The sequence below is a fragment of the Oryza brachyantha genome, chromosome 9 (genome assembly GCF_000231095.2).
Source record: "Oryza brachyantha chromosome 9, ObraRS2, whole genome shotgun sequence".
NCBI classification, from domain to species: domain Eukaryota; kingdom Viridiplantae; phylum Streptophyta; class Magnoliopsida; order Poales; family Poaceae; genus Oryza; species Oryza brachyantha.
This window is the reverse complement of record NC_023171.2, coordinates 5,349,167-5,374,080: the sequence shown is the minus strand read 5'-3', so window position 1 is coordinate 5,374,080 and position 24,914 is coordinate 5,349,167. Positions and strand designations below refer to the sequence as shown.

General features: G+C 36.6%; 1 protein-coding gene across 1 annotated transcript; it reads left to right on the top strand.

The window, feature by feature from the left end:
• Positions 1-13,597: 13,597 nt before the first annotated feature.
• On the top strand, positions 13,598-24,697 carry LOC102699339 (bifunctional aspartokinase/homoserine dehydrogenase 2, chloroplastic). The gene is made up of 19 exons (XM_040527397.1): positions 13,598-14,410; positions 15,462-15,527; positions 15,900-15,961; positions 16,575-16,952; positions 17,364-17,452; positions 18,317-18,620; positions 18,830-18,882; positions 19,089-19,294; positions 19,591-19,678; positions 19,752-19,865; positions 20,245-20,343; positions 20,422-20,616; positions 20,945-21,027; positions 21,629-21,854; positions 22,166-22,311; positions 22,460-22,595; positions 23,716-23,799; positions 23,886-23,978; positions 24,198-24,697. Exons 1-19 carry the CDS (start codon positions 14,346-14,348, stop codon positions 24,441-24,443), a joined length of 2,733 nt encoding a protein of 910 aa, XP_040383331.1. The 5' UTR covers positions 13,598-14,345; the 3' UTR covers positions 24,444-24,697.
• Positions 24,698-24,914: the final 217 nt, after the last annotated feature.

Genomic DNA, 24,914 nt, shown 5'->3' with positions numbered 1-24,914 from the left:
AATTAATACCTGATCATGGTTAATGCCAACTAAAATATTGATTAATGGTGGATTGTGGGTACATGATTTTGGGAGTCATGCCCATGGCAATTAAGGATTGGTTCGCAGGAAACCCTGGATGTTATTTTAGTGCTAACCATAAGCCAGAGTAGCCAAAGTGTAATTTTGAACTTTTCATCGTACCCAGGCTAGGTTGAGCGTGTTGGAGTATGGATGGAACCTACGACGGTCTATGCAACTTCCAGCTTTGCCTAGCCACAAGAGGGGGTTGCCGGAGTTGGTTTAGAGGAGGGAGTGAAACCTACAGTGTTGCATGATTGAATAGGGAGGGTTATACGATAGGTGCTATCCGATGTGTCATGGTGGCACGTCGGCGCATGTTTAAGTGGAATGGAACTGTGTCTTGTGGATACAGTAGTACACCTCTAATCACATTAAACTTATTCGAATAGTCGTGGCCATAGTTAAGGGCGAACTGCCAGATTTATTGTGATTAGTCGAACATTTAATAACTTGATTAAGCTGGAACTGGTTTGGGACTATCGCAACGTGGTGTAAGATTGGGTAGTGGTTGGGCCTGTTGTAACGTGGTGTAATATTGGACATAGATGTTAGTACTTTTATTTATTTATTTATTTATTTACTAGCACAATATCTGTGCTTCGCCATGGGGATAAAAAACATTCCATATAAAATTCCATTAAAATACATGGCATATATATGGCATATATATATGTGTCATGTATATATAATTTAATAGACAGTCGAGTTCCATAAAAATATTTTAAATACTATTTGATATAAGCAAGTAAGCAATTGACTACGTATTGGGAGAATGCAATAGACGGGCGAAAATAGAAATAATCCATATTTTTAAGTAGCTAAAGATACTATCAGTATGCAGGTGTGTAGTAACGAGTGACGTGTATAAGTATAAAAGTATAGAATATCAATTATAAGAAAGATAGTAACATCATCTTCATATCAAATTAAAATCTTATGAGCCTAATCAAGTTTGCGGGTGGTCCCGACTCTAAATTTTTTACTTTAAATTTAGAGTTGATTTTGAGATTTTTTTATCGTACTTTATTTTTCAGTGTTGGCTTTTAAATCGATATGAGCATGTATATATAAAAACTTTATTCATAAATTAATTATCATTTATAAATATGATATAATTAGGAAAAGGTCGAACAAGGACCCCTGCGAGCTCTGCTCCTTTGCAACTCAAGCTAGTGATCTTCAGTTTAAAAAAGAAAAAGCTGTTTAGTGAGTTTTGAGCTTTTTGGATAAGCCCTAGCTGCCACTTCACAACGGTTTCTTCAAATCATTGTGAACCGATAGTCGGTAGACTGTCATTGCCATCACTGTCGTTTCAAGTTTTGAACCTGTTGACGATAATAATAATAAAATAATAATAGTAGTAGTAGTAGTAATAATAATAATAATAATAATAATAATAATAATAATAATAATAAAAATAAAAATAAAGAGTAGTGCAGCGAGTAATTTTGGAGTCTTGAATAAATTTATTCTGTTTGTAACCTGCCTGTCAACATCATGATTTATCAAATTCACGGATTGTTCTCACAGATTATTTGCTCTATGATTATAAAAACAAAATTTGCTTAGGCACTTACTGTAAGCTTTATTTGTTAGGTTAAAAGTATATAATATGGTCCCTATTAATAAAATTACACTACCAGGATCCCACCCGGTAGTTTCACCCTTCAAAGAAAAAGTATATAATATTTTTTCGCAAAAAATATTGTATTTAATTCATCACTACAAATAAGTAGATCACCTATTTCATTGCATCTGCATTTCATCACTTCATAATGCCAACTGGTTATTTTTGTGTTCATCTCTACTTTACTTCTTACAAAATGCCAACAAGAAAAATCTGCAAAAAAGAAAGCCAAGAAACAAAACGCATGCTCAAGAAAAAACTGTTCAACGCTGCCAAGGAGGACCCAAGCCCAATATGTGGTCGAGCTGGGCTTCATGGGCTCGTATAACATGGGCTACTTGGGCTATTTACTCATGTATTCAATTCAAATGGCCTACAAGAAAGCCCAGGTATTCAGGAGCATGGTTTTTTTTTTGAAAAAAAACGAACTCGCACAATTACATTGAATAAAGCCGGAGTAAACGTTACAAGTATAGGAAATTAAAATGTTTACTCATGAAAATGTTTGAACTCTCCATCTAGCGCCATTTTCTATAGAAATTTATCGGCATGTTATTTTCTAATGTCCTTGAAAGACATACACATATACCCTGCTACTTGATCTACATAGGGGTGATAATATGTCCAATTTTTTGCCTAATATATTTAAGAGTTTGGTCCAGAACGTAGGGGCTAAAATTTTATAGTTTTTAAAAATAATTTTTGTAAAGGCTAAATAGGATTGTGAGATGATCCAAATAGTCCTGGTTAGATCCCAAATACACCCTTGATGTGCATGACGCTAGGAATAAGGAACAGCTAATAGATAAGCTTGGATATCTGTCATGCTCCTGCTAATGCCAAGGTTTCAAGGGTTATTGTTTGGCCTTTACATAGAAAAAGGCAACGATATTTATAATGAAAAGTAATTTATAAATAAAATTTTTTTATACGTGTTTTTAGCAATTTAAAAAGTTAAGGCTGAAAAATAAACTAAAATAAAATACCAAATCTATTTCTAAAGTTAAAAATTTAAATTTTGACTCATAAATATAAGAAAAAGAAAAATGAATCTAGCGCCTTCTCAATTTTTGCTCCCAGCTCTCTGGTTCCTCTCCTACGGATTCTACGATGTGTTATCAAAATTTTTTATATGAAATAGTCACCTTAATTTAAATTTATATATAAATATTAATCTATATTTAACTGATTTTTAATATGAAAAAATTTGATAGCTAAATTGTAAAACTACCCACCACTATCTTTTTAGAGGAGTATAGATAAGTTTGAAATCTAACCGCCATTTGAAGATCGGGATATCGAGTTTTCGTGTCGATTACTGTCGAACATCACACTATCTCTTCTACATGTACTCCCTCCTCCCAAAATAAATCAATTTTTTATTTTTTATCTTTAATTTTTGACTCTTCGTCTTATTTAAAAAAATTTTGTGATTGATATTTTTGTTTTTATTAGATGATAAATCATGAATAGTACTCTACATGTGACTAATTTTTTTAATTTTCTAAAAAATTTTCAAATAAGACGAATGCTCAAACGTTGGACACAGAAGCCGAAGAATTCATTTTTTTACGAAGGGAGTATGTTTGGACAAAGTTCTGACGTGACGGCTCGTCATCAATCCTTTTTTGCCAAACTTTACACTAACGTGACATTTATACAGGAAAAAAAAGGACCCGTGGCTAGAGCTAATCGCTTGTTACTCACGTCACAAAAATGAACCATACACGTGATCACCTAGTTTTTTTTCTATACTTATGGACCAGAATTTAAATTTTTAATCTTAATTTTAAAGTTAATTTTGGGGTTTTCTCGTCGAAGTTTATTTTACAGATTTGACTTTTTAAATGCTAAGAATACATATATGAAAGTTTTATTTATAAATTATTTTTCTCTTACAAATATACCGTTTAAAAAACCTAACATTCACGCTGAAGAGAGAAACAAAAGATGGACCTAGAAAATCCAAACATTACAAGAATCTTTCTGCATATATGCAGCTCCAAAAATGCACAAACACACATTGGTCTATCTCCATCTAATCACTTGTATACGCACCCTAACAAAAAGCAAGAGCAAATATCATGTACTGTACATGTGCAATCTTTGTGGTTGTGGTGTCAGACCCTTCTCAGCTATACTCCCTCCGTCTCAAAGTCAACCATTTTTTTACTTTTTACCTATAATTTTTAATTCTTCGTCTTATTTAAATTTTTTAGCGATTGATATTTTTAGATGATAAATTATGAATAGTATTTTACGTGTGACTAATTTTTTTCTAATTTCTTGAAAATTTTTTCAAATAAAACAGATGATCAAACGTTGGACACAGAAACCGAAGAATTGATTCTTTTTGGGACAGAGGAGTAGAATCCAAGCAGGGTCCACACCCCTGCATACCGGTAGTCCTCTAATTCCAGCCCCCTACGAATATATAAATATTTTTAAAATTTAAATATTATATTTTGTAATATAGTTATTTTAAGTATTACTTCCTCCCTTTATGTTTAGCTTTTTAGTTGCAATGTTTGACCATTTGTTTTATTCAAAAATTATGAAAATATCATTTAGTTTGCTTGTGACTTATTTTATTATCAAAAGACTTTAAGCATAACTTGTTATTTTTTATATTTGTACTGAATTTTTAATAAGACGAATGATCAAATGTTGTAATAAAAAAGTCAAATATCTTACGTTATAAAATGGAGGTAGCACTTGTTACATCCCTCACTTCCATTTAAATTAATATTTATTAATGAAGCTTTGATTTTGGTCGTAAATGATTATATTTTAGAATAGAAATCTGAGCCAGCTCACTCAACAACCACAAAAATCAGGTGTCATATCATCATCTCATGTCACTGTCATGGCGTCTCCGCTAGCGGACGGCGCCTCCTCCCGTCGCTGAAGAGACACCGAGTGAGCCGTACGTGAGTGACTAAATTAACAACAATCAGCAAACAGGAGGCTCTGAGCCATGCATTACACGCTAATTAAACATGAGGTTTAGGGTTGATAAAAACTAATATATTAATATAAATTAGAATTATTACGATATGAATTAATTGTAAAAAAAAGCTGTCAACTCATGTTTTTCTACTAACCATCACGCAGTACCGTACCATGCATGATCCTGCAGCTTCAATACAATTAATACGGGCGGTACGTAAAGGCTAGGCACCTGCGGTTAGGGATAGGCTATCAGTTTGTTTGGCTTCTTCGGTCGGTTTATTCGGGCTTTTCAAACATAGGTTTTTGAGAAATAGCAATTAGGTCTGTTCAAATATTGGACTGGGCTAGGAGTATGTCTTAGTCTGTGTCTAAAATAAGTCTAGCAAAAAAACTCGGCCATGAGCCCGACAATTAAAAAAAGTCTGGGCCTGACCTAAGTCCTGAGGTTTCTCGAGTTGGTTCGGTTTTTTTTCGGGCGTCAGTATCTAAATCCGGGTCACATACAATATATTGCCCCGGGCCAGGTTAGGGTTGACTGGCCATGTCTTATTTGAATAAGCTTAATAGCAACCAAAGTAACAAGTGAAATAAATATAAACCGCACCAAACAAACTCATGCAATTCAATTTGGTTTTAGGTTTGCACCGAGCTAACTAAAAACAAAGCATAGTGAGAGATATAGAGGAGTTTGTCAGACAGTGAGAGGATATGACAGAGGACTGTGGCTCAGAGATGGTGCAAATAGGGCAGGTATTCAGGTAATGGAGGCTGCTGTAGATGGCACCAAAGAGAATGACACTTAGGCCTTATTTAGTTTCCAAATTTTTTTTCCAAAAACATCACATTAAATTTTTGGACATCTAAATCAAGTATTAAATATGGATGAACCAAAAAACTAATTGCACAGTTATAGAAAAAATCTTGAGATGAATCTTTTGAGTCTAATTAGCCCATGATTAGCCATAAGTGCTACAGTAACCAACATGTGCTAATGACGGATTAATTAGGCTCAAAAGATTTGTCTCGCGGTTTCTAGGCTAGCCATGAAATTCATTTTTTCATTCATGTCCGAAAACCCCTTTCGACATCCGGTCAAACATTTGACGTGACATTTCTCCCAAAAATTTTCTTAATCTAAACACCACCTTACAATAGAGGTTAGTAAGGACAACTGTGTGGAAGGTGAGTAGGACGAAAGACAAGGCGATGCAGACGAAGTTGGCAGCCTTTTATGGGCTTTATTGGATGGAACCTCGTTTTAGGGCAAGGACTGTAAGCATCTAACTATTAGTATGCTCCACGTCATCTATAGATGACTTAAAAACAACATGTACAGCAAGCTATATGGGTTGTCTCTATGTCATCTTATGCTAAGCATAATGCATTCAATGCTTAAGCTATACGCTTGCTGTATGCTTGCTCCGTGCGTCTTGTTGCTCGCGCCGGAGCCGTCGATTGCATGAGCGTCGGCTTCCTTCTCTCTCTTCCTTTCTCTCTTCTCCAGCTCAGATTAATATGACGTGGACTGGCTAATAGTAGGCTGATTAACTCTTATTGTACTTGCCCTTACTGGCCTACTTGGTTTTTAGCCATTGAAGACTCATCAATTAGAATACCAACACCAAGGGAATAACAAAAATACGATACCTGACACCGACAGTCACTACTCTAATCCACTGTGTTCCATACTAGCTTTTTCTAGTAAGGAACAACTAGAAATTAATAAGATAACTAGTTCCTTGCGCTATTTTGTAGGAAAAACCTTCCATAAGAGAATATTCAGATGAAATTAAAAGGTGTCCTATAGAGGATTTAGGGCTACAAGCATGATTTTTTGGTGGTGGAAAAGTTTAGGAGTTGGATGGTGGGGATTTGTGAGGAGAAGGGACAACCTCAATTAGTGGCTCGTAACGGAGCATAGCTTCTGATTTCATCGGATAAGTAAGAGATTCGGTGGAGTTTGGAATTCTTCTTTTGTGGACTTAGGTATAGGAGCTTCTATGGATAGGAGGGATAGAGCATCAATAATTAGATACTAAAATAATAGAGGTGAGAGGTGAGATGTGGAGGAAAACGAAAAAAATGATGGGGACACCAATATTTTAGAAGTAATATTTTTGGAGTGAAATTTTTAGGAGGAAGGTTAGTGTTCTTTTTTAGCTGAAGACGTACGATTATGAGATTTTTGCGATGGTTATTTAATGGCGTAAACGATGGAATTAAGTATTACAAAGTTAAAAAATTATTATAGAACGATAAAATGATGAACTTCAATATTAAAACTTTTTAGAAAAAATAGGTTGTTAGTAGTTCAATAAGCGTGTGTCTAAAAGCTGATAATAGTCCGGAAAAAAAGAACACAAATAAAAGTCCTATTCGATTTACGAATAACAAACATATCCACTAAGCTCTTTCTCTGTGTTGTCTTAGAATACCCTAGTTATGATGAGCCTTCATGCTATTTGTCACCTACAAACATTGTAAAAATACAGGAAATAATATTTTGGTCCCTATATTTGTGAAATGTTAGGGTAAGATATATTAGTTTTTTCATGCCTGCAGACATATTAGTAGAGAAATGATTAAACGGTGGAGTAGGGGACACTGGGATTTTCTGGCAGTGGGTGGTACTCCATACAGAAAATCCATTTCATTCCATTGGCATCCGGTCGTGGACTCGTGGTCATGGATGCCTCTCGAACAGTATCCCGTTCCTAATTCTGCGGACAAAGGACGGACAGACAGACCTGCCGCCGTATGCAAGTGGTGGTGCCGATGGACAGGAGAGGAGAGACAGCGACCCGACCCCTTTTTCTTATAATTATACTTATAAATTAAAATTAGATTTTTAATATTTTGATTTTTATCATAGTTTATTTTTTACATTGGTTTTTGATCGGTAAGAACACCTCTATTGGTAATATTATATTAACAGTATAATTAATCTGAACAATTGATTAAGAAATATATTTTTATACTTTATCAATTAATTAATTAGTAGTATTTTATAATTTAGATTTTTTTCACAAACAAAAAAGGTATTACGTACGTGAGTTTTGTGTATTACGTCCTTGAGTTTTGGCCGCCTGGCAGAGCATCCACGGTGGCAGTCGATCCGCCTGTGTGCGCATCCGCTATGGCGATCACTTCGTCCGTGTGTGCATCCGCGGTGGGGATCCAACAGGCCTCAAAGAATACCTTTTTAAATTTAAATTACTTTTAACATTGTTGGTGGTATAATTTAATTATAGCTGTTTGATAAAACTAGATTAACAGTATTGATTAAATTATATTGTCACTAGAATACATCGAAAAAAAAGACTCATATAAAAGTTATATCCATAGATTATTTGCAATATGCGGTTTGAAAAAGTTAAGGCCACGTTTAGTTGGCAAAAATTTTTAGGACGAACGTCACATCAACACGTATAGTCACACATTTAAAGTATTAAACGTAGTCTAATTACAAAACAAATATTAGATTCCACCTAGAAACCGCGAGACGAATCTTTTGATCCTAATTAATCCGTCATTAGTACATATTGGTTACTGTAGCACTTATGGCTAATCATGTTCTAACTAGGCTTAAAAAATCCGTCTCGCGATTTTCTCTATAACTGTGTAATTAGTTTAAGTGTTCATGTATATTTAATGCTTTATTTAAACATCTAAAGATTTGATATGATGTTTTTGGGAGAAGTTTTTAGGAACTAAACTTGATGGGAGCCCCGGCAATCGACACAGTCACACAGGGATGCACAAAAAAACAAACTTGATTTTGATTCCGCGCGGCCACCGGGAGACGTCCGGAACACTTTTGTCTTGAGGCGCCGTGACCCCGACCTCACTTCTCTTCCTTCACAGCTCTCGCTGCTTACCACCACACCACTCCGAGGGGCCGATCGAGCTACTTTTTATGGAAGATTGTTTCCCATGAACCTTTTAGCTAGAATTTTCTTTTTCTTTCTATATATACTACTCTTAATTTAAATTTAGATACTCGTATTATAAAGCACTGGTGAGTGGTACCTCATATAATTTATTTGAGCTCCGCCCCTAGATACCATCATGATTGCGCTGCCACACCACATAGGTAGATTATAAACTCTTTATAAAATATCATCTCATCTATTTATATGTTACCTAAATACTTATTATTTTAAAAAATAATAAAAATAAATTATTATGAGATACATCACTTCGCAAATATCTAACATCCCATATGACTTCTACCATTTATAATAAAATAATAAATTAAACTCTAAACAGTAAACATATATACACAGCCATACTTTTTCTCCTTTTACAATTTAAAGTCATATTTTTATTTACATGTTGATATAGTGATATATCATGTACTATTCTATTTTTTCTAAGAGCATTTTTTCTATCATAAGGTAACACTGTTTTCTATGTAAAATTTGGTATATCTAATGTACCAAGAGATATCAAATTTTAGATAGAAAACAGTGATATCTTCTGATACCTTCTCAAGATGATAAAATTGCTCTTTTTCTAATATTCTAAAGTTAATAATAACCATATAATAATAGTATAATATCATACAATGCGCAGGGGGACATCCTATCGACATTTCGGGTCACACCACCGCCACCAAGTCACCAACCAGTCAGTGTCACACTAACAAAACAAAAAGAGGATGATAAACATATCCATATCGGCTTTATAGCTCTCGCCGCACGCACCATCATGCATGCACTGCGCGCACCCACGCCTGAAAAAACAGAATGAAAAAGAAAAAAAAAGATAGCCGTACACGCCAACAATTTTTGTGTTCCTATCTCTGTTGCCAAAGGCAGGGCGATCTATATTCCTCCTTTGTATTTTAAAATATAACAATATTATTTTTTTTACACAGGTCTGGTCATTCATCTAGTTAAAAAAAATCCACACAAATATATGAAAAATATAACTTAATATTAAATATTTTTATAATAAATCTAATCATAATAAAATAAATATAATTATATAAGTTTCTTATGAGACGAATGGTCAGATATTTTTAAAAGGCCGGTAAATCATATGTATTAAAATATTGAAAGAGTAGCAGTGTATCTGCTCGGGATATAGTTTATCTTTGTTTGGACCACACCAGATCTGCCAGGATTGAGAAGAAAGCGACATTACTATTTTACGTGCTACTCCGTTTTCAAATAACTGATACATATAGTTACTTATTAATTGTTAAACTTTGATTGCTTGTCTTTTTATATAAACTTTTACAAAAACTAATGGAACAGCATATTGTTGAAGGTTATGACATACGTAGTATTAAGTATAAACATGAAGATCCCATTTATCATAGTAACCAATTAAAATTAGTTAGTGGTCAAAACCGAAACAATGACAGTGTCAATACTAACATGGACTCATTCATAAATGTTTATTATCATTTATTGTATTGTAATTAGATTTATTACTAAATATATTATAATTATAACTTATATTTTTGTAGATTTACACAAAATGTTTAAATAAGTGAAAGATCAAATGTATATCAAAAGATCATGAATGCCATCCATTAAAATACGAAGAAATGGAGTATTAAAACAGGATATGCTGACAAGTATTAAAAACGGAGAGTATTTTCTACGAGCATATACTTTACTTTTGCAGTTAATATACACAACACATAACCCCTCTATACAAAACCTTCATTTCTAATACATCAACTTTTTTTTAAAAAAAACTTTATTCTTCCACCTTACCTATAGTTGACACTTAAATTAAGAAGTTTCATTTCTTTAATATCACTCACATAGATTTTACAATACTACTCCCTCTAAATTTTTTTGACATCGTTGACTTTTTATCTACGTTTGACCATTCGTCTTATTCAAATAAATTATATAATTATTAACTATTTTATTATGATTTGATTTATTACTAAAATAACTTTAAGTATAATTTATAATTTTGTATATTTAGACAAAAATTTTATATAAGACGAAGAGTCAAATATAAATAAAAAGTAAAAGCCAGAGAAAAAACCGAACGAGGTAATTTCTAATTAACAATGGGGCACCGTAGTCCGTAGCCTTACGTTTATTATTTTTTTTAAAGCAGGCAAGCGGGCGTACATGCGTGCGGGGAATCTTTTCTGAAATTCCACGTGTATTCATGTTTAGAGCCAGTATAATACTACCTTCGTACCGTATAACCTCATTTTTTATTTTTTCGTGTCTACCGTTTGACCATTCGTCCTATTTAAAAAAATTTTCGATTAATATTTTTATTGTTACTAGATGATAAAATATGAATAGTATTTTACACGTGACTAATTTTTTAAAGTTTCTGTACAATTTTTTCAAATAAGACGAATGGTCAAATGTTGGACATGAAAAAGCGAAAAAAAAGGTTATTATGAGACGGTGGTAGTAGCAGATTATAAACCAGCTAAACACTGATGTGTAGAAGAGAGGGAAAAGAAGAGAGTAGAAGCGGGCTATAAGCTTATAGCCAGCTTGGATATAAGAAACAAGAAACTATGTGAGAGATATATGAGTCCTGCATTAATGATAAACAACTAACTACTAGACTACGAGAAGTCTTATAGCTAGCTTGTTGGCTATATTATTAACCTTGCTCTTATACAAATCATGAAAAACGCGCGGGCCCTCTTCACGTTTTCCTTGGCACGAAACCCCAAATGGCAATCCCTAAAACGAGCATCACCGGTGCTGTTTTTATTTAGCTGTAATTTGGTAGTACAATTTTCATATCGGTCATTTTCTGATCTCCTAACCACGTCAAAATCGGTGACATAAATTTGGGTGGGCACGGTAAAGATGGAGTGTTGCAATGGAAGACAGGCACAATTGAAGAGTAAATAAAATAAGGAGCCAGGAAAATAAGCCATAGTGAGAATTCAAATTTTAGAATTTAATTTAAATTAAAGTTGATTTTAGTATTTGTTTTCATTGGTTTTATTTTTAGTCTTTGCTTGAAGTGTATGAGTTTTATTCTATAATTATTTTGTGGTTGCTTCATCTGTTTGTTCGACTTATAAGTCATAGCTCAACTAACGACAAACTTTTCATAATGTTGGTTTAAGCTCATGCAATGGCGAATCATTTATTGTAAAAATCATCTCTAGATCCATGTCACCATCACATCAACAACTACTATCGGACTATGTTCATGAAGCGAATCTCTGGTCTCGCCGTCTAAAGTCTTCAGAAAGATATATAATAAACGTCTGGAGAACTCTTTTTAGTTACTTAATACTTTGCCCTCTTGAGGCATCGTATTTTCTCTTAGTGCTTTCTCCCCATCACCTTCTTCGTAATGACTCTCTCTTAAGGTTTACTTAATATAATTCAGGTGTGGCTGCTCACCCCGGTGACCACTTCAAAAAAAAAGCTCATGCTTAGGCTTGCTTAGCACAACTTTAGATCCAAGATCTATAATGGATTTGGGAGTTTATACGTTAAGGTAAAGGGGAAAGCTCTATCGTTTTCTTCGGTACGTTTGCCAAGCTACTCTATACTATATATTTTAAAAAAAATTCTGTAGAGAGCTTGATTTTAAAATTATGTCAATAATTTTTAAGTTTTAAATATTAATACTCAATTAATTATACGCTAATGATTTTATCTTGTTATGTGCATTATATTATTGTTTCGCTCAATTTCAAACTTAACCTTATGTGGGTTAATGGCTACAAGTGTGAACTGTGGGTTATAACGAACTTTATGCATTTCCATGTCCAAATTCATCGTGATAAAAAAAATAAAAACGGACATCCAACTTTAAACAACCACTGTCATGTCTTCATGGGCAGTGCGTCCAGATTCATTAGCAGAAAACAAACTCCCTAAATCTGCCAAATTAAACAGGGTCCCAATTCCCACTCTTCCAATAAAATAAGGAACAATTGTATATCTGACCCTAATTTGAAGGCTAATTATAGATCTGACCCTTCTTTTTTCAACTTTACAAATTTGACCATTTTTTTCAAAAGTGAACCAGCCATCTGACCTTGTTTGATGCATACGGTAGGGTTTAGGATAAATGAAATAAAAAAAATAAATTTGAATTATAAATGGACTATTCTGCCCCTAAGTCATTTCTTCCTCTCTCTCTCAACTCAGGTTCAACTCCGAGTAGGCGGCGGCCGAGCGACCCCGTGGGCGGAGGCGGCGCCAGCGGGCGTGCTGTGGGGAAGGCGGCGCGGGGGAGGGGGGAGGCGGCGCTGTGGGGAGCCGCCGACGTCGTCGGGCTGTGGGCGAGGAGGCCGCGACGTCGAGCAGTTGGGGGAGGTGGCGCTGGTGGCGGCGTCAGGCAGTTGGGGAGGAGGTAGCGGCGGTGGCGGTAGGCAGGCATGCAGTTGGGGAGGAGGCGGCTCCGGCGACGGCCGGTAGTGAGGGAGGAGGCGGCGCCAGCAGCGATATCGTACAGTGGGGGAGGAGGTGAAGCCGATGGCGGCCGACAGTGAGGGAGGAGGCACCGCCGCCAGCCTCGGCCGCCTTCTGGTCGTCGCCGCCCAGCAGGATGGGGTCGCCAGGACCCCTTGACTGTGGATCCGGTGCCCCATGGCTGGACTAGGCCTCTCCCACCACCGGCGTGCTCCCCTTGTTGGCCTCTCTTTCCTGTGTGAACGAGGGAGAAGAAAGAAAGAAGAAAGAGAAAGAGAGGAGAGGAAAAAAAAGAAAGGAAAAAAAGAAAATAAGAGAGAAGGGAGATAGATGCTTGGGATTTTATTATGCTGTCAAAATTTTATAAAATTATTATAGATGATTTTACATATTACATTCAACTTTTTCAAATCAATAAAATCTGAGATTACGTGCTATAAAATTTATCGAAATTAGAATTATATATATCAAATTAACCTCAAATCTATCAAATAAAAAACAAATTTTGAATTACATTGATTTAAGTTCAAATCTATCAAATATATTTCAATCTTTATTTTAATGTTTCTGAATAAATATTTACATTTATTTCCTAAAAATTAACATACAATAGGATCAAAAGAGCAAGGACAGATCGGTCAAGTTACCTTCTAGTGTTAAATGGCCTTCAGAGAGCATGGTCATTCGGCTTCTTCATTTTTTAAAAAAAAGTCAAATCTATAAAGTTAAAAAAATAGAGTCAAATCCGTAGATTGTCTTGAAAGTAGAATCAGATTTACAATTGCCCCATAAAATAAAGTAAGTGCAACACCAGATATAATAAGTAGTACTAGTGCTAACTTCGTTCTACAACACATGCATGTCTAAGTTATAGCGCAAAGAATAATGCTAGAAAAAGTTATAATGTTGTTACTTAATAGTTGAAATAGTTGAGAAATGAATACGGTTAGAAGAGCAGGTCGGAGTAAAATAGTAAAGAATTTGAATAAAAATTGATTGACATAATAAGTAATATATTATATGGGTTGGAAGGTTGTTACGAGTAAAATAGAAAAAATAGTTAATGTGATAAACGATTTCATAAATAATTTTAGAAATAGTTATATTTTTAAAACAAATTAAATACAAAAAAACTTGCTTTTAAAAAGGTGACAAAAGGGTGAGCATTAAAATAGAGGGGACGCTGTGAAAAGCCGGCGCGGCCGATCGAGCTCTTCTCTCGTGGGTGGGGGTTTTTGGCGTCTAGCTCCCTCCGCCTCCGCCTCCGCCGCGTCGCGCCTCCCACTCCCACTCTCTCTCTCTCTCTCCTCCGCTCCGCCGGCGAGATGCGGAGCCTCGCCGTCGCGAGCCCCCTCCCGCCCGCCCGCCGCCCGCGCGCCGCCCGCGGGAGGTTCGTCGCCTTCCTCTCCTCCCCCTCATTCCGCACCTCCACATGCATGCTTACGCCGGGAAATGGGATGGGTTTGCGGAGCGGCCGCGTCCATCGCATTGCGCGTGGGGCGTCGCGGGGGTGGGGGTCTCCCGTTTGTGCGCGGTGGGTTTGCCGGTGGGGGTGGTCGTCGCCGCCGCCCGGAAGGCCGGAACGATCGTGCCGTGTCGAGTCGAGCGCTCCTCCGAACTCCGGTGGTATTTAGCGGCATGGTTGCCGCCAGTCGGAATCGGGGTTTGAGATGCCGGTGATGTTGTGAGGGCATCTGGCCATGGGCGGTGTTGTTGGAGACCAAACTGATTACTCGTTTCGATTCATGTTCCCTTTTCTTTCATGCTTTGATGGATTTTTTTTAGCTGGGCCTTACAAGAGCCGCGCAGCTGATTGACTTTGCGAGTTCTGTACATCATCTCCCTTACGCAACCATCTGTGTTATGGAATTTCTCGTACAAGTGGTTTCAGAATAAGTGTAATTCTGTTGGCCTTAGCATGTGGCCCCGTGAAGAGATGGGCACGGTCGGCCCGCGGGCAATCCATGTCTGGTTCTACTAAATAAACTAAGTTTTATTTTTTAAATGTCAAAATAAAAATTAGTTCATTTAAAAATAGATGGTTCATTTCTTTGTGGGGTGCAAATGCAAATCCAGAAACAGTGGAGAGATATACATATTGATTTGATCTCCCAAGCCATGATATGTACTAGAAGACAGACATAATTCAAACTTTTCCATCATATCGGTGTCGTAAATTGCGGAAAAAATGGGTGGGTAATGAAAAATTTGAATTAATTGTATCATGTTGGGCTTCAGCAGAAATTATTTTAGTCAATGCCAATTTTAATTAATGCATTGCATCATTTTTAGATAACATATTGCGTTGATAGCTTGATGTCACTAACTATTTGCTCCTTGTTGGGCTGTATAAGAGTTCATGCCATGCAATGTCTTCTGTACACATATTAACTTCTCTTCTTTTCATAACTTTGATGCTATGCTGCTTTGCAAATCTTCAGGGAAGTGATTTCACAATGTTGGAAATGTGAGATAAATCAGGACCAATCTTTGGGGAACTCCCTAAGGTAGTTTTCCCCCTATTTTGCTGCTGTTGTGCATTAACAGAGTACCTTGTAACTATAAATCATCTGCTTTATATATATGCATATTCCTAAATCCAAGCATACAAGGGCAATGCTGTCATTTGACAATTTCACTTGCTATTTAGCTGTAAAATTCATTTCCAGATACAGTTGCATTTTCACTGCTTGTTGCCTATTCTTGTAAAAGTTACTTAATACATTGTTCCTAGAAAGTAATTTCTATCTATTCCAGGACTTAATGATAATTAAATTCTAAAGTCTTGTGTTATCATCTGCATTATGTTCTAGGAGTATATGATAACGTTATGTCTTCATCAGTTAATATTCCTTTTGCCTTGTTACTATCTTATTCAGGATAGGTCAATCACAAGGCAGTTTGCAAAGACATGTTTCCAAGAATTTGGTCGCAACTGCTGGTATATCTGCTTTCCACCATGAAGACTATTTTTTTTTTCATTTTCTTATATTTCAAGAAATTAAATCAGCAGTACCTTATCTAATCTGGAAATTAAAATTTTAATTCTTAAAATGTAGCTGTTAATTCAGCTATTACTTGAAAAATATGGATTGGTCTTCACTTTGAACAAACCAGGCTGCTTTAATGATATATATATATTTTTATGTTAAAACCTGCTGAAAGGTTTGGCTGGGTGGGCACAAGACTTGTCCTGGGCCAACCTACCTTGAGACTGATGCCTGGAAAATATTGTTTCTAGCCTTTCATGCAACAATGTTAGCTTATATTAAGGATTGAAGGGTGTTTGAAAAATATTGAAGCTTGAAGGTGCCTTAGTTCCATGTCTAGGCCTGGCTCAGCTCTGGAACACCTCATTTCAGTTACTCCTTTTCAATTCAATAAAACACTGCAATACTACTACATTAGCATTTTTGTTTCTTGTTTTCATCTCTGGTTTCAAGTTTATATAGTGCTATTGGTGTCGGGGTTAGTATATAAGATTCTATCCTTATTTTACCAAACATTTACCTATGTCAATTTAATACATCTCTTTCAATGCACCATGCATGCAGCGGCTATTTCCGTTGAACAAGCTGAAGTCAGTATTTCTCTTCCAAAAGGTGATATGTGGTCTGTGCACAAGTTTGGTGGCACCTGTATGGGAACATCCCAGAGAATTCAGAATGTTGCTGATATTGTTCTTGGCGACTCTTCTGAGAGGAAGCTGATCATTGTTTCTGCAATGTCCAAAGTCACTGACATGATGTTCAACCTTGTGCATAAGGCTCAATCAAGAGATAACTCTTACATGGCTGCATTGGATGAAATTTTCGATAAGCATATGCTTGCAGCAAAAGATCTTCTCGATGGAGAAGACCTTGCAAGATTCTTGGCTCAGTTACATTCTGACATCAGTAACCTGAGAGCAATGCTCCGTGCTATTTTTATAGGTTTGAGATTTTGATTCTCCATATCCATATCAATTTATTTTCGAGAAATCCTGTTTTGGGTGAAAAAGTATATTCCCTTTGATTGAAAAATGTTCTTTTATCTGTTGTTGCATGGCTGCCATGGGAAGTATAGGTTTGAGCTTACATCAGAAGCACCATCTCTTGATATAATTTCTCTCTTATCAATGTTTATTTTTGGGTGCTTATGCATTTGTTTGTGCAATCAAATTTTATCCACTTCTACCCTGAACTTCCCAGTCACTCTACCCACTTATATGGTCATTTAAAGTAGGGAAAACAATCATACTAGCGGTTTTTGACTTACATGCAGTTGTGTGAGTATATATGCAGTAACACGAATGCCATAATTTTTAGATGTTTAATACATTTGTTTCTGTATGTATGTTTCAGCTGGACATGCAACAGAGTCTTTCTCTGATTTTGTTGTCGGGCATGGAGAATTGTGGTCAGCTCAAATGTTGTCGTATGCTATAAAGAAGGTGACATGCAAAAGATGCCTGAAACATAGTGCAGATATTTCTTGCTTTAAAAATATAAATGTCGCAAATAGTTTATGCATTATAAATCAATATTTTCTACACTACATGGATATGCACTTCACGATGAGAATGAGCAATTAAACTACAATAATGCAGTAACAGTTTCACATATATCAATAATTCCTCTCACTTTCAACAAACCGGGTTAAATCATGAAATTAGTATCAGAGGTAAACTTAAGGTTTGACATCTGAAGTGGCTGTTCTGACAATCCAAAAGTTCAGTCACAAACCCATTTATGGTGTGCAGCAACTAGCGTGTGCTATTGTAGTTCAGTCCTTGTCTTAACATATCTTACTGGACATGCAACTAGCACCATATGATGCTGTAACTCAATACTGAATGACACTCCAAACTTACATAAACAGTAGGATAAATAGTTTAATTATGGTAAGCAAATATTACTTCCTCTGTTCTTAAATAGATATTGTTTAAGAATGCATGCAGCCAGACCTTGAAATTAACTTGCTAACATGTGCAACAATATTATGATTTAATATGTGAAAATTAAATTGGTAGATTTTGTGATTGTATTTTAAATAATTTTATTTTATGAATACATGATTTGAAAAACAATGATCTAACATGAGAACCAGGCAAATAGAGATTGTGTCCATGTCCTAAATGTGAAGTAATAAGGACCTGGGGACTACTTAAGTTATTGCAGCTGACAATGATATATGGTATATCTTGAAGAATTTATGTACTTTCCTTTCCTTTATGACAGAACCTAGAATTCTGACCTCTTGTTTATTTTTCAGAACAAACTGAACTGACTTGTGCTGCCCTATCTAAATCATGCAGTCTGGGGCACCTTGCAGTTGGATGGATACAAGAGAAGTTCTAGTTGTGAAACCTAATGGTTCTAATCAGGTTGATCCTGACTATTTGGAATCTGAGAAACGGCTCCAGAAATGGTTTTCACGACAACCAGCCGCGACAATAGTCGCTACTGGGTTTATTGCCAGTACAGTTGACAACATTCCCACTACACTGAAAAGGGATGGAAGTGACTTTTCAGCATCCATAATTGGTTCCCTTGTTAGGGCTCGTCAGGTCACAATCTGGACTGATGTTGATGGGGTATTTAGTGCAGATCCTAGAAAAGGTTTGTCCTACAGAGTCTTCTTATGCTTTTAGAAAAAATGGTTGTCACCAGATTCATTTGAGCTTGCTGTATCAAGCAAGTGCATGCACGTAATACTTTGGGTCAACTACCTAGCGCAAAGACATTCTCTATTTACAAGGGCCAATGGCCCTTCTCTTGTACCAAGGAATTGATTGTTGGTCTGATCAATAATTACCCGACTAATGCAGTTAGTGAAGCTGTGATCTTAAGCACATTATCATATCAGGAGGCCTGGGAAATGGTATGTCTTTATTCTTAGGGCATTTGTTCATACTGCTGCCATTACATTGTTTATTTACTTGTGAACAAGACACATGAAGCTTCATGTTGTGCAACAGGGGCTAGTCTACTAAAATAAGTTTAATTCAAAATTCCATCAAACCTGATTGCTTCCTTGAATCCACTCTTTCCTTTTCTTTTGACCCAACTTGAATCTGTTTTGTGCAGTCATATTTCGGTGCAAATGTTTTGCATCCCCGTACCATTATACCTGTGATGAAAGACAACATTCCTATTGTCATTAGGAATATGTTCAATCTATCTGCCCCTGGAACAGTGATCTGCAAGCAGCCTGCTAACGAAAATGCTGATTTAGATGCTTGTGTCAAATCATTTGCCACTATAGATAAATTGGCCCTTGTTAATGTTGAAGGGTAAGTTGGCATCATTTATCTATTACTCAAAATTATGTGTTTATTCATTTATCTATTACTTTTGGTAGCTTCAAGCCTTCATAAGACTATGGTCTTGCCTTATGTTGCTTGTGAAATATCCTAGAAGTCATGTTTAACAAGATATTTACAACTTTAGGTTCTTATTTTTGTGATAATCTAGTAAGTTTAAAGCACAAGACAATAAAACCATCAATTCTAAAATGGCCTTACTTATTAGTAAAACTGATTTCTTCTGTTGTCTTAAACTCTTAATGGCCCTGGCATGTTCGATGCAGAACTGGAATGGCTGGTGTTCCAGGTACAGCAAGTGCCATATTTAGCGCCGCCAAGGATGTTGGAGCTAATGTTATAATGATATCTCAGGTATCATATCTTTTTATTTTTTCAATCTCCATATGGTTAATTAAGATTCTTGTTCACTGCAACATTTGTTCAGGCTAGCAGTGAACACTCGGTATGCTTTGCTGTTCCAGAAAAGGAAGTTGTAGCAGTCTCTACAGCCTTGCAAGTTAGGTTTCGTGAGGCATTAGCAGCAGGAAGATTATCAAAGGTAATTAGTTCTAAAAAATTGATCATTTGTGTGCTTCCTTTTACAAATATGGCTTTGACGTAAGCCCTACAAATGTTATGTTAAAACGGGGAGTTAATTTCTATCTTCTAAATGTATTGAACTTGTTTATATGACCAAACATGACTAGGACAGTCCATACTTATACCTGAACAAATCAAGTCAATAGAAATAGCACAACCCACATGATGTAAAAAGCTAATTCTAAGGAAGTTACACTAACACAGACATAGTTGTTTTGGAAGTCTTTGTTGTTTGTTCTATGTTCTTCACCAATATAGTGCCAAATACCTTTCATACAAAATGTATACCAAAGTCTTCCTTGCATTGATCCTCCTTCCCTGCAATCTATTATTTTCAGGTTGAAGTCATTCGTGGGTGCAGCATTCTTGCTGCTGTTGGCTTGAGGATGGCCAGTACTCCTGGAGTCAGTGCAATTCTTTTTGATGCATTAGCAAAGGTAATTAGAGTGTTGGGTTGATTGAATTGGGATATATATTGCTTCTGGGATTGATTTACACTGTAACATTGGATTCAGGCAAATATTAATGTACGGGCAATAGCCCAAGGCTGCAGTGAATACAATATTACCGTTGTATTGAAGCAAGAAGATTGTGTGAGGGCTTTGAGAGCTGCTCATTCAAGATTCTTCCTCTCCAAAACCACTCTTGCTGTTGGGATCATTGGACCTGGTTTAATTGGTGGAACGCTCCTTAACCAGCTGAGAGATCAGGTATCTTGAGCTCCTTCGTCTTATCCATCTCTTCCTGCCTGTGCGGTATGGCTGCCTCCATCATGCCATGCTGCCACTTGGGTCTAGGGATGACTCATTCTGGCCTGAATTGGAGGCCATTGCCTAACTATGCCCATGATATTGGGTATCACAAGATTTCAAGAACTATCTTTTACTGGATATGATCATGAGTTCATGACCCAGAACAAACCATTCATGTTGCAAAGCTTACATAATAAAAATTGTCTTGATTACTTCATCCCACAGCAAAGAAATTTGAAGCCTGACTTCGTAGCAGTTTACACTTCTGATTCAAATCTTTATGCAGGTTGCTGTCCTCAAGGAAAATATGAATATTGATCTACGTGTTATTGGAATAACTGGCTCAAGCACAATGCATTTGAGTGACATGTACATAAGTGAACCTTCCCTCTCTATCTCTGAACGTAATCTTCCTCTATGTACATAATGGTCTGCCTTTCTGCAAATAATTAACCTGTTTCGTGGAAACTCAATACGATGTATATGTCTTGTTGGTCAATTCTCTTATACGGTATGATTGCCTTAAGGAGGGTGCAGTACCATTAAGTGGTTTGTTTTTCTTCTCTTTTTCATTCTCTTACATGGCAATTTTATCATGTAAGTGGTATGCATGGTTGCCTATCAGATTTTGATTGCTCCCTTATTGTGCTATCCTAATAATGATTAACAGGAAGCTATTTTTGATGGACAGTTGTGAACTTGAGATATGACATTAGATTTTAATGGATGGTATTTCCTTTTTCTATGATGACATGCCTTTGAAATTTCCAGGAGCCAGCTACTTTGTTAGCATGACTTTTAGAAGATTTTGAATTACATACAAACAATCTTACATTTTTTCCTTATCTTGCCAAAACTGCTTTATTAACCTAGTAATAGCTTGGTCAACACTGTTTTGGGGATTTCCTATTGTATTTTATTTTGCTCGAATCGGCATGTTTCATTGATTGTGTTTGGTTCCTTTGTGTAGAGGGGTGGACTTAAACAAGTGGAAAGAGCTTCTACAGCAAGAAGCAAAGCCAGCTGATCTTGCTGGTTTTATTCGCCATTTATCTGAAAATCATGTATTTCCAAACAAAGTTTTGGTGGACTGCACAGCAGATACAAATGTAGCTTCCCACTATTATGATTGGCTGAAGAAGGGTATCCATGTCATTACACCAAATAAGAAAGCAAATTCTGGGCCACTTGATCGGGTAACTATTTTACTGGCAAAACTTGTATAAACATATCTCACTACCTTCTTATTTGCAAACCATCTATTTTTACCATGGACTATGAAACTTTAGCAAGAAGTGTCCTTGTTCAAGTAACCAGCAACGAAGACCAAGAGTCTGAATTGTTTGTTCATGACTGAATAAAATAATGAATAGCTTATCTCCAAGAAATCCATTAGATAAACCTGATAGTCAGTCACTCTAATACCAAGTCACTGTAAACTTAAGAAATCATTAATGTCCATCCATTGTCACGATTTCTGCTTATCATTTCCCCCCTTTGTTCACAGTATATGAAATTAAGGAGTCTGCAGCGTGCATCATACACTCATTACTTTTATGAAGCAACTGTTGGTGCTGGCCTCCCAATCATTAGCACCCTTCGAGGTCTTCTAGAGACAGGTGACAAGATATTGCGTATTGAGGGCATTTTCAGGTATGTGTATGCTTCAGGAATATAACAGAATTAACCTTAGTACTCCTGTAATTTTACTAAACCACAAAGGTTCCTCAGAAGTTTTACTTGGGTAGAAATGCAAGCTTCTATGTTGCTGGCTGATACTGTGTTTATTGTTCAACCGCAGTGGGACTTTGAGTTATATTTTCAACAATTTTGAAGGCACAAGGACTTTTAGTAATGTTGTTGCTGAAGCAAAAGAGGCCGGATATACAGAGCCAGATCCAAGAGATGATCTATCAGGAAGTGATGTTGCCAGAAAGGTACATCACAATTTTATTTGAAAAAAAAGGCTCCAAAATATCCTAGCTATTCTTGAGTATTGGGCACTATTAATTAGGTTGAATACTCCTAGAGCAACAATTGTGTTAAAGGTATAGATGTTCCATTTGATCCTTTACACAAGGTCCCTAATTCATTGTTGATTCTGTTCTTTGCTAGTCATACTCATAAGCTATATAATTTGCATCATGCATGTACACATGTATTTTTCTTTGCAGGTATCCTAACTTCCCTTTAGTTAACGCCTCGCTCTCAATCTTGGCTTGCAATTGCTTCCTGAGGCTTGCTTGCATATTAGCTAATTGAAATGCTATGCCACTAAACGTTATTCTGTCATGGGCATTGGACCAAGTGGTCTAGATCCAAGTGCAACCCAGCACCAGTCGAAGGAATGATACCCTTCCCTCTTAGTTGGTTACAGGTTACGGTATAGTAGCTCAGTTTGGGGTCCTCCCCTACCTCTATATAACATGGATGTATGGTCATTTGAGATTAAACAATGAATCAATATTAATCTAACTGGGATGTATGGTCATTTGAGATTAAACAATGAATCAATATTAATCTAGATCCCTTCCCAAGATGTTTCTTTGACAACTTGGTATCATAGCCCAATGCCCATGACATACTTCCTCTAAATATAAAGCATAGTCAAACTTGGCACAGTGCCAAAACGTTGTAGCAACAAAATCATAACCATAGGAAAGTACATTCCAATGCATTAAATACAATTTAATTTGTATTAGACCACTTGTTAGTCACTTTGGTGATCAATTTTTGAAATTTGAATTGATTAGATTCCCTTTTTAAGAATTTGATTGGCTCTAGAATCTGTGAAATGATGGAAATCACGAGAATCAGTGCAGAAATGCTTATATCGTGGTACAAATTTTGAATTGTAGAAATGCTTAAATTTTCAAACGGAGGGAGTATTACTAAGAGTAAGAGTTGAATCTTAAAATGTGTGCCTTATATTCTGAGGGAGTATTTCTTTGATGATTTTGATAGACTGAGAAATAGCTCGGTACCATCAGGATGATCCTTTCTCTGTGCAGTTGTGCTTCCCTATTCACATTAACTGGTCAATTTTATTTGAAACAGGTCATTATCCTTGCAAGAGAGTCTGGTCTGAAGCTTGAGCTTTCTGATATTCCTGTAAAGAGCCTTGTGCCAGAGGCACTTAGGGTATAGTTATTGTTCCTTTTAGCATCTGAAATCATATAATACAGTTTGTTACGTTTCCTAGTTCCTAACTTGTTTTTGCTGCGCAGGTATGCTCGTCAGCAGATGAATTCATGCAGAAACTACCATCCTTTGATCAGGACTGGGACAGGCAACGTAATGAGGCTGAAGCTGCAGGAGGAGTGAGTAGTAGACCCTTCACTTAGTTCCCTGATCTACCATCCACATTGTTGCACTCAGCGTGCAAATAGAACCACTGATTGTTGAAATACTGCAAAATACTCCATTCCATTTCCGAGCAAAATCATATCTCCTCACAATACAACACAAAAGGGGATAAAAGAAGTCGAGTGAAGGTGATTCAAACCAATTGAGATTTTTTTTTGTTTCCCCTGCTGAAGGTGCTGCGGTACGTGGGCGTAGTGGACGTGGCGAACAGGAAGGGCCGGGTCGAGCTGCAGAGGTACAAGAGAGACCACCCGTTCGCGCAGCTGTCCGGCTCCGACAACATCATCGCCTTCACCACGTCGAGGTACAAGGAGCAGCCGCTGATCGTGCGAGGCCCCGGCGCTGGCGCCGAGGTCACCGCCGGTGGCGTCTTCTGCGACATCCTGCGGCTGGCGTCCTACCTCGGAGCGCCCTCCTAGTAAGCCTTTCTTTTTGCCTTCCTCGACAAAATTGTCTGGAGGAAGATGCATTGGTATGCAGCATGTATGTTTTGTGTTCTGAATAAGTGTGAGGGAAATAAGGTCATATAGAGGTGCTGGCTGGTCCTTGGATTAGGTGTTGTTTTTGCCACCCAATCCAGCACTGCTTGCTATCGAACTCCCTTTGTATTGGAATCTGGAGCGATCTGATCTATTAATAATAAATGGCTGGAATATGTTGTGCTTCGATTGCATTAGGGCGGTCATCGACACGGTTACAGTATAAGAAATCATCTATAGAAATCTGAATGTGTTTTTGAGTAATAATTATTTTTTCTCTCCTAACTCTATATTCTTCTACTAATATAGAAACCATTTTTCACAGGTGTTTTTGAGTAATAATTATTTTTTCTTCTCTCTCCAAACTCTATATTCTTTATTCAGTGAGTGTGACACGTCATCTAGAAATTG